General features: G+C 30.7%; 1 protein-coding gene across 3 annotated transcripts in view; it reads right to left on the bottom strand.

Moving 5' to 3' along the window:
• Window positions 1-12,334, bottom strand: part of LOC106713387 — a 42,185-nt gene that overhangs the window by 12,651 nt on the left and 17,200 nt on the right. The window contains exon 1 of one of the 3 annotated variants that reach the window (XM_045684159.1): window positions 860-992. The exons of the other annotated variants lie outside the window; for them this stretch is intronic. Coding sequence (XP_045540115.1) covers window positions 860-950 — 91 coding nt within the window. The 5' untranslated portion in view covers window positions 951-992. Of the gene's footprint in view, window positions 1-859; window positions 993-12,334 lie in introns of those variants that run through there. 3 annotated transcript variants of the gene reach the window in all.

Consider the following 12,334-nt stretch of genomic DNA (forward strand, 5'->3'; position numbering starts at 1 on the left):
ACCCCAATCCTTTTACTTATATATAGGTATAGTCTATAGTACTCTCTATCTGTCCCTTACGGGTGAACGCGCATGCCATATCTATATAATTCTTCATCTGAGACTGAAACACATGCCGTTAGACATCATTAGACTGATGCGTATACAAATAAAGTAGATCAGTGTTTCTCAAGGGGCGTTTGAAACCTAGTGGGGGGCTTTAAGGGTCCCAAAAAATGGGAGGCGTTCAATATAATTAAAGTAATAAAATTGTGGTTTTTAAGTTTTAGACGTGAATAAAAAATGGGGGGCGCTGAAAAATAGTTGATTTTTAAAGGGGGAGGTAAAAGAAATAAGTTTGATAATCACTGAAGTAGATGAAGGCAAAATAGTAAATTGAAAAACTAAATATCCTCCAGATTGATAATCAAACGAGACAGAAGAAAAACTTATTTATCACACAGTTTAAATATATATCTATATATATAAAAGAAAGTCGTGTTAGTTACACTATTTATAACTCAAGAACGGCTGAATCGATTTGACTGAAGATTGGTGGGCAGGTAGCTTAGAACCAGGAAACGGACATAGGATAATTTTTACCCCGTTTTCTATTTTTTTTCCGCGCGGACGGAGTCGCGGGTAAAAGCTAGTAAAAGATATGGAAAGATTGTGTGAAAGGTGATGTTATTAAGAAAGGGGGTGCCTAAACGAAATAAACAAAGATAGATTCATTGGGAAGACAAAAACATCTTACGCCGACCTCACATAGAGTTTAATAAAGTCCATGATTTCTTATCCAAGACGAAGTATTTTTGTAGCAAATTATTTCCGGGTTTGGATTTTAGGTTGATGCAAATGCGAAGTAAAAAGTACTCACCAAAATATCTCATCAATAATCCGTAAAGTAACCAAAATAATAACACGTTGAGGGTCATAAATATCAACACAGTTGTCAAATTTGTATCCATTTTGCGATTTATTCACAGAATTAAAGTAATGCGTCCAATGTTACGAAGTTATAAAGATAAATTAACTATTTATCGCAAAAAATAATACACAACGGATCGTATTAGCGATATCTTAATTTATCTTAAGATTAATTGCTCACTTATAACTGAAGTGCCATGAGTTATACGAAATTGTCACAGTTAATAAATAAATAAACTTTATTAATATAGGACAACCGTGTTCCATACAGTATTATGTATAAGGTTTGAAAACGTTAAAGCAAAATTTACTTGCTATTTAATTGGTAGAATAATTATTCAGTTTCGTTTCTTATCATGCAATTTTAGTTTATGTTTTCAACAACAGATGGCGCTGATTTTATTTTCCGATTCAATACATTATAAAATTTTTTTCAAAAACAAATAAGGGAGATAGACGTCTCTGATTTGTATTGTTTACATTGAAATATCTCGATGAACTTCTAACATTACAAAATAAACGTGTTAAATAATGAATGGGAATGTGACGTAATTTTGTTTACTCACAATGTTCACGTGTAAAGTCCCTTGAGATATATTTCATATCATTAACAACATAAATAATGACATTTAAAATTATTATAAATACATATTCTAATTTACTTAAGGTTTTCTTAAACTAAAAGCCTTAGCAATATTTCTATTTCCAGTATATTATTGTTGGTTGAATGCGACATCATGGTACTTCTCAGTCAAATAGTTATTTTCCCAATAGCTATGACATTATTTCATAGACATTATTAATACTATTACATTTCTCAAAATAATAAATGATTAATTTCCTGTATCACTGATGCAAATTTAATAAAATAACAACGACAAAAATCTGTCATAAGAAAACATAAAATTGTTACTTTTTTAAAAAAGAATTTATACTTACGTCTCTCAGCCCACGTTCCAAAACAAAACCACATCCAAAATAAATACAAACACATACAGATGAATACACCAATCATAACTGGCGACACAACATCCATTTTGTATGAGAACGTACACTTTATTCTACCAATAACTGATGGTAAATAAATACGAAAAATTACACAAATAAAGACAGTTTTTTAAACGAAGTTTTTCTCTCCTAAAATCACAGAATTGTAAATTTAAAAACCTCCTGTTATCTGTAGGTGGGCAGTAATCCTTAGCGGAATATTATGCAAACCTACAATAACATACACCTAGTCGAAGTTTGAACTTACGTACACTATCTAATCTAGTTCTTTATTTTATCTGGCGGAAAACGAAAAACAAAACTCGAAATTATATCGTGCCATTGAATAAAGTCGAAAACAATTATTAATGAAAAATTTTGAATACATTGAAAGAAGAAATTAGTACAAATGAAGACGAATTAATTTCAAACCACGACCGATAAGACGACCTGTTAACGTTTGAATGCGAACAAGTATGGTGCGGTTTCCAATTGGCCTGTGTGTCGATTTTTGTGTCGGATTAAAAAAATTTGATGAGTAGTCAGGCATATAGCAATAAGTGAAAAACCGCAATGAGTAACTTATATATTATTCATTGATTAATTCATACTTTAATTATGACTTGTAAAGAAAAAATTAAGTTTTCAAACACTGGAAAGTCTGCAAAGTTCAAAGTTTTGAATTCAATTATGTCTACACGCGAACAATTTTGGGATAATAACAAACGACGCTAAATAGTTCTCGACATTAACATTATGATCTAATTAATAATAAATTTTAGATTATCATTAAATCATTAAATGACAATGTAATTTACAATAATGATTTGTTAATCGTATTCCACATTTTAGTACGAAATTTCTCTATTACAACTATTTTATGTTTCCAGATGTATGTAAGGGACAACAAAAAACAGTTGTGAAATGTACTCAATTGTAATTTTGTTAGTTAAAAAAAACATTTAAAATTTAACACAATATTTTTGTAATATAACTCTTACTTAGTTAATTCTTCTTTCAACTCAGAATAATCTTTTAAATTGACAACGTATAATAATAATATTATTAAAATACTGGTGAAACGGAACGCAAATTCACTTATCTGTATTCTAGATGTCATATTTTGAAAACGTCAAATGAAAACAAAGATCATTATGAAAAGAAATTAAATAAATCTCTTTACTTATGCACATAAATGTATATTGTACATATTAATAAAACATTTACTTACGCGTCCATATGTACAAGGTGGCAATTAATATCAAACACATGAAGAACAACATCATAAAAAGCGCGGGAACCACTGTCAACACAATAACAGCTATAGTATCGTCCATTTTGTAAATTATTTCAGTCGTAAATAAAAACAATGTAAATAATAAACTTTAAAACAACAATCATTAAGTGTAAATTTTACTGTATGTTACTGTTTTAATATCATAATAAGCAACTAAGATATAAAATCATGATTACAAATGTGATAGCAAATTATTATCTAAATACTTTTGTATTTATTAGATAAACTGCTTTAATCGTTGTTGTAAATGAAATAGCTTTGTTTTAATAAATCGGCAAAATTAATTAATTTATTCTAAAGAACAATGATAAAGAAACTAGTTGTAAATTAAGGGTTCCGTATCAAATTAAAGAGCTACATATTTCAAAGATTATCATTTCTTTAACAAACGTCTATAATCCTTGTATATCCAAATAGATAACACAAAAAGTATTCGTTTGTGTTTCGTAAAAAGATTGGAGGTCTTAATAAGCGTTCTCTTTGTATTAAAAAATGATTAAAATTACTAGCCCCCCACACCCCTAGATCTAGCCAAAATCATCGACTGGCGACGCTCGCGATAAGGAACGCGAGATGCAGAGCTGGGCATTAACTCGTTAATCCGTTAATCGTTAATTAACGAAGTTAACATTTTGCTTAACGAATTAACTTTTAAGTTAACTTCAAAAAGTGTTAACGCTTTGTTAACTTTCGTTAAACTCAACTTCCGTTAATAAAAGTCCGTTAATCGTTAAATTAGAAACTTGGAGACGTGCTGTAATTTTGTTAAAATTACGTGCCACCCCACGCTCGTTAGTTCAGCTATGTTGGGCGACTGTCGGCGACTCGAATGGTGAACGAATGAGTTGATAATTGATATATGTGAAGTTCGCGTGCAAGTGTAATGCATCAGAGCGTCCGGGAAAGACGGGACCAGCAGGACAAAATAAAAGAAGGTTCGAAATAGTATATTTCATTACGAGTATATAAAAGCAAGAGTATGTTTGCCCACATTCCGAACGCTCTTCGTCCCTGCAATACGCCACTATTTGAGCAACTGTATTAAAACACTTTTTTACTTCTTTAGCTTTTCCAAACTCGTCCGTTCTCTTTCCCAACTGTCAAAATAATGCTATTAAAAAGAAAAAAACTAACCACGTAATTTAAAAAAAAATCATCGAAGTTTTTAAGATTCATGCAAATATTTCTAAAAAGAAGCTCCTAATTTGTTGCAATATCAGATTTAATGATTTGATTCAACGAATTAGGTTAGGTTTCATTTTATTTCATCTCATTAAATTTCATTTTCATTTCATATCAATAAAAATAATCTACTGAAGACTTGGCCGTTTAGGCATAGTTCCTTTTGCCTACCCAGAATGGGTGAAGAAAACAAAAAAAAAATCTCTGTTTGTATTCTTTTACGGTTGGCGCCATTTTTCAAAAATTTTAGTTAGTTGAGTTTATTGTGTTTTATTATTCTATTAAATTGCTTCTGTTTTTCGCAACTGTAGCAAAAATAGTTGTTTAGTACACGTGTGAAACCGTCATTACAACTTGTTCCAACTGTCAACCCTCACCTTCGGCTGCGCCTCGTCTCGGGGAGACATTTGTCGGCACTCTTTGCAATGACAGGCTTTCCGCACTCGTAATGAAATATACTATAATGCATTCTTACTTGTCTCTAATACTAATGTGTTATAGAATGTATAGTCAAATTACCATTTTAAACAAGTGTCGCCACAGTAAGTGTGAAATTAGTATGTATAATTTTGTATGGTTAACTGTTAACGATTAACTTTAACTTGCGTTAAATATTCGAGAATTTAACGCTTTAACGATTAACGAAGTTAATTTTTTAATTAACGAATTAACGATTAACGAAGTTAACTTTTCGATTAACTGTGCCCACCTGTGGCGAGATGACATGACATCCTTCAACCTGTAGGTATCTACATGATTTTAGTTTTCAAATTTTCTAATAGATATATAAAACCTATGATCGGACACTAAAGTTCGACAATTCTTCGTCTGAATTTCACGCGTGTCGGAATTTCGTGTCGGAAATTCATTTCTTGTACAGTGATAAACAACGTACTAAAGTGGAGATACTTTTTTTAATTTAATACAAGAATATTATTGACCTACTGAGAAATAAATGTTTTCAAGTAATTAAATAAAGATGTCTTGTATGTTCTAATAATTTACACCTTATAATTTACACCTAATTACTAATATATTTTACACTTCCTAAGACCTAGATCAGATCTAGTAATTAAGGTGCTATCATTTTTTTTAATAAATACAATGACCTTAAATTGTCTTCAACATATAAAATAATATAACAATGTCTACTTTTCTAACGGTACAACGTTGACAAGGATACAATTATCCAATTGACATGTGCCCTGTACCCGGCGCTGGTCACGTTTAATAATATGACCTATGGATGTGAACACAATCGCTACAATTATATTAACAATTTGTTCCTTTACTCCTTTTTTGTAACTTTGTACCAATTCGATACATGAAGAAGTTTGAAAAATAAGTAAGTTTAAATAATGATAATATCTATAAAGGAATGGCGTCGCCAACCAATGATCTAGGCTGGTTCTAAAGGTTGTGGGCAAGTAGAAGCTGACAAATACTTATTGAGTTATCTATGTGATCTATAGAAATTGTAAGTATATTAGTTTTTAGAAGAAATTTATATATATTTTCGATTCTCTTGGGGGGTGAGAGAAGCTGTTTAAAGTAAAAATTATGAAGTATAAGTAGAAAAGCGCCTGCGGTATTATTTTAGCAAAGATTTAAGTATAAGATTTTACTGACTTCAACATAGCGCCTATTAAATTATACTCGCAAATATTCAATCATGTTTTATTTCAATATTGTTCTTGGCAATATGATAAAAAGATTTTCTTCTTTGTTCAAAAGTAAAAGCTAAATTCTTCAAATGGTACTCTAAAAAGTTACAAGTCCTTATAACACTATAACACTATTATTTTAGTGAAGCAATATTATTGAAAACAAAAGCAAATATTTTAAAATATTTTGCAATAAAAAAGCTCCGCACTCACCAAAACAAATGATACCGCAATGTCGAACGCAAACACATAATATGAGAGAGCAGAGAAAAATGCTTGGTAAGAGAAACAATATTGAAGTGTTCATTTTTAATCGACAATCGCCCGAAAAATTTTTGCCGAAAAATTATTCTATCTTGAGTACTAATTAATTGTTATAAAAACTATTTAAATTGATGTAATTACGAACTACATTTCTCTCCGTTTTTACCCAAACAATAAAGAATATACGCGGCAAAGTTTTCCCTCCACACTGATATCGACTGAGAGGGCCAATTATTAAAAAAGCACTCGTGATAGACGAGATATCTAATCTCTAATCGGGTATTGATGAAGGGGATGGCTGGAAAAAGTGGATCTGTGACGTAAATGCCAACATATAGGTAACCTTAACGTATTTATAAATCCTTATTAGAAAAAAAATATTAAGACCACTGAAATGTCTAACTAACAATAGTTACTTACATGTGCAGTCATATAAAATTTAAGCAAGCTTTTAAAATGTGTTCGTCTTAATTAAAAAAACAGTTTTAAAAAGTGACATCTAGCGGTGATTTTCTGTACTTATGCAATCTTATCTAACCTGCAAAAATTTTCGGTTATTGCTAATAAAAAAAAATACAGAATAATTTGGTTACTGTCACAATTGGATTTTGTTTGTTTTTTAAGTTTTATTTCTTTTTAAAGCCGCTAGATGGCGCTTAAACTAATCGCCTTCCAGACCCTCCCTTTACTCTCTACTCCATAAAAGCTCTTTTGATTGTCTCGATTTTAATTTTCTAAAAAGATTTTCTAAACAAGACTTAAAGACTATCAAAACTCTTAATTCTGTTTCTGTTCCTTAGTATATCATATACGCGTAAAAATGCAAGCGAACGTATATATACAGTGATAAATCTTTATTATTTTCAATAAATATAAATATAGAATGATTCACGGTCAATGTCGATTTACTTCAAAGGTAAGTAACTTATCTCGGATAGGTACTTCAGAAGGGATCAAATGGATTTCACATATAGAATCTTTATAAATCATAGCGGTTGCACGCGACTTCGTCTCCGCAGAATTACAAAACAATAGTCTATAATACGCCCGCGAGCAACACATACCTTCCCATTCAAGTCCAATCAAAATCGGTCCAGCCGTTCCGAAGATTATCCACAAGAAATGCGGCCTTGCGAACAAACGTACAAACATTTTTTTTGTCGATATTACATACAGACAATTTGATTTTATTAATATATATAGACGATATAGAGATAAAATGAACGCGTGGCCACATACTGATTTATGCATGCAGGTTGTGTGTTAATTTTATTGTAACCTTTTGCCCATTATCTCATCCTGTAATATTTATACCCATTTTGCCAATCAAATATTATAAATGCGAAAGTTTAGATGGATGGATGGATGGATGTTTGTTTGAAAATACCTCCGGAACAGCTCAACGGATCTGGATAAAATTTGGCACAGATGTAGATCATAGTCTGGAAGAACACTTTAACTAGTTATGTTTTTTTAATTGAACGCGGACGGAGTCACGGGCAACAGCTAGTTTCTCATAAAGTTAAAGTTTAAAAAATTATAAAATTCTATATAAAGTAAAAATAAACACATTTCTTTATCGATTAAATGAAGCTACTTACATTTCTTTGTTTGTCCTGTAACAGTTCCAGAGTAAACAAAACATTAATATTAAAAATATAACAATAGGTAATGATACAATACGTATTGCAATACGCCAGCCCTCGTTATCTGACATGTTTATTATTATTATTTAAAAAAACACTTGATGCTAAGAAAAAGAACTAAAATAGTTGGTGCGATTTTATATTATAATTATACCCAGTTATACATAGTGATGTCGCAATTTATCGTGCCTTAATATAGTTGAGATAAATATCGATAAAAAAACTTAATCGAAAATCGTAATTGTCTTTAGTTAGATGATATTTTAAAATTCTTATTTTAATTGAATTTAAGTATAAATAATTAATTTATTTATATGACAATAATTAAATCATTTATTAAATATAGATTATAAATATAGATTGAATATATATGGCTATAAAGGTAGAGGAAGACCAAAGAAAGTATGTATGGATTGTGTGAAAGAGGATATGCGTAAGAAGGGGGTAAATTCAGATATGACGGCTGATAGAGATGTATGGAGGAGTAGTACATACTGTGCCGACCCTCCATAGGGATAAGGGCAGGTCGATGATGATGATTTATTCATTAAATATTTATTCAAAATGCAAAACTTATTACTTCTTTATCAGTATTCTTTTAAGAAAAAAGACGTAATACAAATGCATGGTAAGTATATTTCTTTTTTTAACTTTTATTTTCAAAATCCAATTAAAAATTCACATCAGTAATAATGTTTTTAACTGCAAAGAAAGATGAAGTGCAAAGAATTGATTATTCATAAATACCTTGATAGTTTACAAATCAAGCAATATAATTGTAACAACACCTTGCTATATAAACTATAAATTGTTTTAAAATAATAAGCACAAATTTATTTCCTTTTCCACATATTTAATTTGTAACATTTATTTTATTAAGAAAAAAAAAAGTCGATAAATATTTTTTTATCGATATATTTTCTCGCATCCCTACGACCAAATGTAAAGTGATCCCTAATCGAGATCCCTATCTAAATAGATTGTCCTCACAAACTAATGGACGTAACGTGCTAAATGCATTAACCTATGTTAATATAGAAAATGATATCATTCTGCTAACCTGGAAATAATAAAATGTGAGAATTATACTTTACTAGCTTTTACCCGCGACTCCGTCCGGTCGGAATAAAAAATAGAAAACGGGGTAAAAAATATCCTATGTCCGTTTCCTGGTTCTAAGCTACCTGCCCACCAATTTTCAGTCAAATCAGTTCGACCGATCTTGAGTTATAAATAGTGTAACTAACACCACTTTCTTTTATATATATAGATAGAGGAAGATATAACGACAAGTTATAATCAAGTGTTTGGGATGTAAGCGAATAATCGTAAAAAAACTTTGTAAGAATTGTACAAAATTATAACTAAAATATGTTAATGAAAGATATCGAATATTGAAATTTAATGAATATAAATATTGTAAATATTAAATATTTTTCACTTAAATATAAGAAAGAATAATGCAAACACATTTTTTATCTGTACCGTTATTAAAGATGGTTAAAAAGAGGTTACAATCGATACTTGATAAGCTGGAAAACACTATGAGCGAGAATCTTTGTCCGGTTCTGAGCGAGAAACTTGGGTTAAATTTTATACGCGAGAAAAATATCTCGTTCCGTTGGACTCTCACTTATCAGTCAATTTTATTGAAATATTTAATATTAAAATAATCAAATATTAAGAAATACAAAGAATTATTTACAAAAACGTGACAATTACAAGTATTCGTCATGTTTTCTTAAGAGATAAAAATAATATTATCGTCTATTGATACGATATTGAATAGTTTATTGCGATACAAAGTTTGCTAATCGACAGTTATTGTGACATTAGATAAAATATGTAAACAAACTTGCGGTTGTTAACAGTAGAACTTCACATGTCATCCCTTAGATTCAAGTTGACAAAATAGAGACAACAATATTAATTATTTCAAATGTCACTACACTCATATTCTACATTTTAAACTTTCGTGAGACGCTCGTTTCTTGAAGGACCTATTTTATGATGATTAATGATACTATATTATGATAATTTGATAATCTTATTTTATAATATAAAAAAATGCAAAATTCTAGAATTTTTTCCATTTATTTAAAACATTTTATTAATAGTCATTATATTGCATATCATAATAAAGGTTACCGATTGTCTTTTGTTATTAAGAAATAATTGAATTTCCGACTATCTATTGTTAATGTTATTGTTAATTTGATAAGAAAAAGTATTTCTTTTCTTTCAATTGTTGTTACACATGTACAGAAAAAAAATACTATTTCTCTCATTTCTTCTAAATGAACTGAGGTAAAAAATATCTATTTTTATGGGATGGATTACTGAAACTACCAATAAGTTGAGGTAACCCAAGGTTGAGGTTTCTTAAGAGGTCGTCTTTCTCACTTTTTGCTCAAAGTATTTTTTATTATAAAATACACTTGATGTGTAAAGAATTTTTTCTTCGACTTGCATATTTCTTGGCCAATAAAATTGTTTTGTAAATATCAATAGTGTTGTTATTTACATTAAAAATTCTATCCGTTGTATATCTTTGTTTTTTGTTTTTACAAATCTTAAATGTTATCCTCGTATGCAAGTTTATAACATATATTTATATACTAGCTGTCGCCCGCGCCATCATCCGCGCGGAATTAAAAAAACTTAACTAGTAGCCAATGTGTTCTTCCAAGCTATTTTATACATCTGTGTCAAATTTCATCAAGATCCGTTTAAGTCGCTCCGGAGATACCTTCAAACAAATATCTATCCATCCATCCAGGCATATTATAAACATTCGCATTTATAATATTAGTACGATATATGTTTTATGTAGTATGTTTAATGGTGGTAGAAGTCAAGAACAACATTTGTTGCTACATAACCACGAATGTGCAATACCACGAACACACAGAAGACAGGCGTGAAGTGGAAGTCATTCCGCGTACAGTCTGATGAATGTGCGTGTCGGCGGTCTAATTTTATTCCCCTTTTTCTTCCCACCGTTTTCTTATAAGTAATAGATCGGAAGGGGAAGTGGATTTGATGGAAGACGGATGAGATGGGGATATATTTTTCAGTGTTTCTCTTCCTCCGTCCTACCTTTAATCGATTGCAGATGCAATTGTGGCATCGCATCACAGCTTTCAATTCGTTTTTAAAGTTGTCTATGACCTATATTATAAAGTTAAATCGGAGAAAAGATTTAACGTTAATCACAATCAGATTCTGCTATCCGTGAGAAGGGATTTTTACGATAATCGGCCGATGGATAGTATGGATTCGATTGGTTTAATGGGATTCCAATAATCCCACTAAGCCACAAACGAATCCAAAATAAGCGCAAAACAAATCTACGTAATTCACGCGTTAACCTGATTTGTGGACCACTTGACCTATTTATAAATGTGTTTACGCACGTAACATAAAACGTTATGGCTCTGGCAGTCCGCACCAAATTAGTTTATTATCTGTTATAACGATGACAGATAACGTCCTAATCTAGAATTTACTTTTTTATCATTCCATTTCTATGGATGACACATTTTCTTAATAAAGTTTCATAATCGTCTGCGTATGAAAGTGATGTAAGTGCTTCTTTAAACATTGATTTACACGGACGAAGCAATTGTACAGAAATTATAGTTATCTGTGTTGTTTTTAAATAATGAAAGGGATAGTAATATGTTTGTCTTCTTAATTCTGACTCTTGTGATTCGGCTTGCGGTAATATAGATACCAAATCTGTCAACTATAAGGTCCTTCGTACACAAGAGTACGTACTAGTAAATGCCAAAGGTGCCAGCTGAAAACCAGCGCAGGGGCAGTTTAGTCTGTCCCCGCTTCGCTGAGCTGGCTCCCTTTTGCCACACTATTGTACCAAGTTAATGTCTTGTATATGTATGTTTTTCTTTTTTTATTTTATATTCTTTGTGTGGCAATAAATGTTTTTTTTTTCTTTCCTTCTTTCTAAATTTTCGTAACCAGGTGATTTTAGTCGCGAAGCGGTTTACACAATGCTATTATAGAGTTTAGACATTTTGTTCATTAGTCTCCAAAACCAGCCTCTTGCAAGATCTTTGTCTGTTGTTTTTCAAGATCAAGAAGAAGAGAGAGAGAGAGAAGAAGACAAGAAGAAGAATTGTTTGTCAAGATCGTAGTGAGAAGTCACTGCAATTTTCAAGATGGTGGAGCAAATAGTTGACGTGTTTCGAATATTTATATTTTGTTGTGTATAAAGGACCTAATAAAGTATGATCTTAAGACTGTTAACTGCTTGTTTCAAAACTTACAATAATTAAAAGTGTCTCAAACGTAAAATGACACCTTCACCTTTTACTTTGAAACTTCCTTCAATTCGTAAATATCAAAAGAAAGGTCAATAAATA

This window comes from Papilio machaon, chromosome 25, assembly GCF_912999745.1.
Source record: "Papilio machaon chromosome 25, ilPapMach1.1, whole genome shotgun sequence".
NCBI classification, from domain to species: domain Eukaryota; kingdom Metazoa; phylum Arthropoda; class Insecta; order Lepidoptera; family Papilionidae; genus Papilio; species Papilio machaon.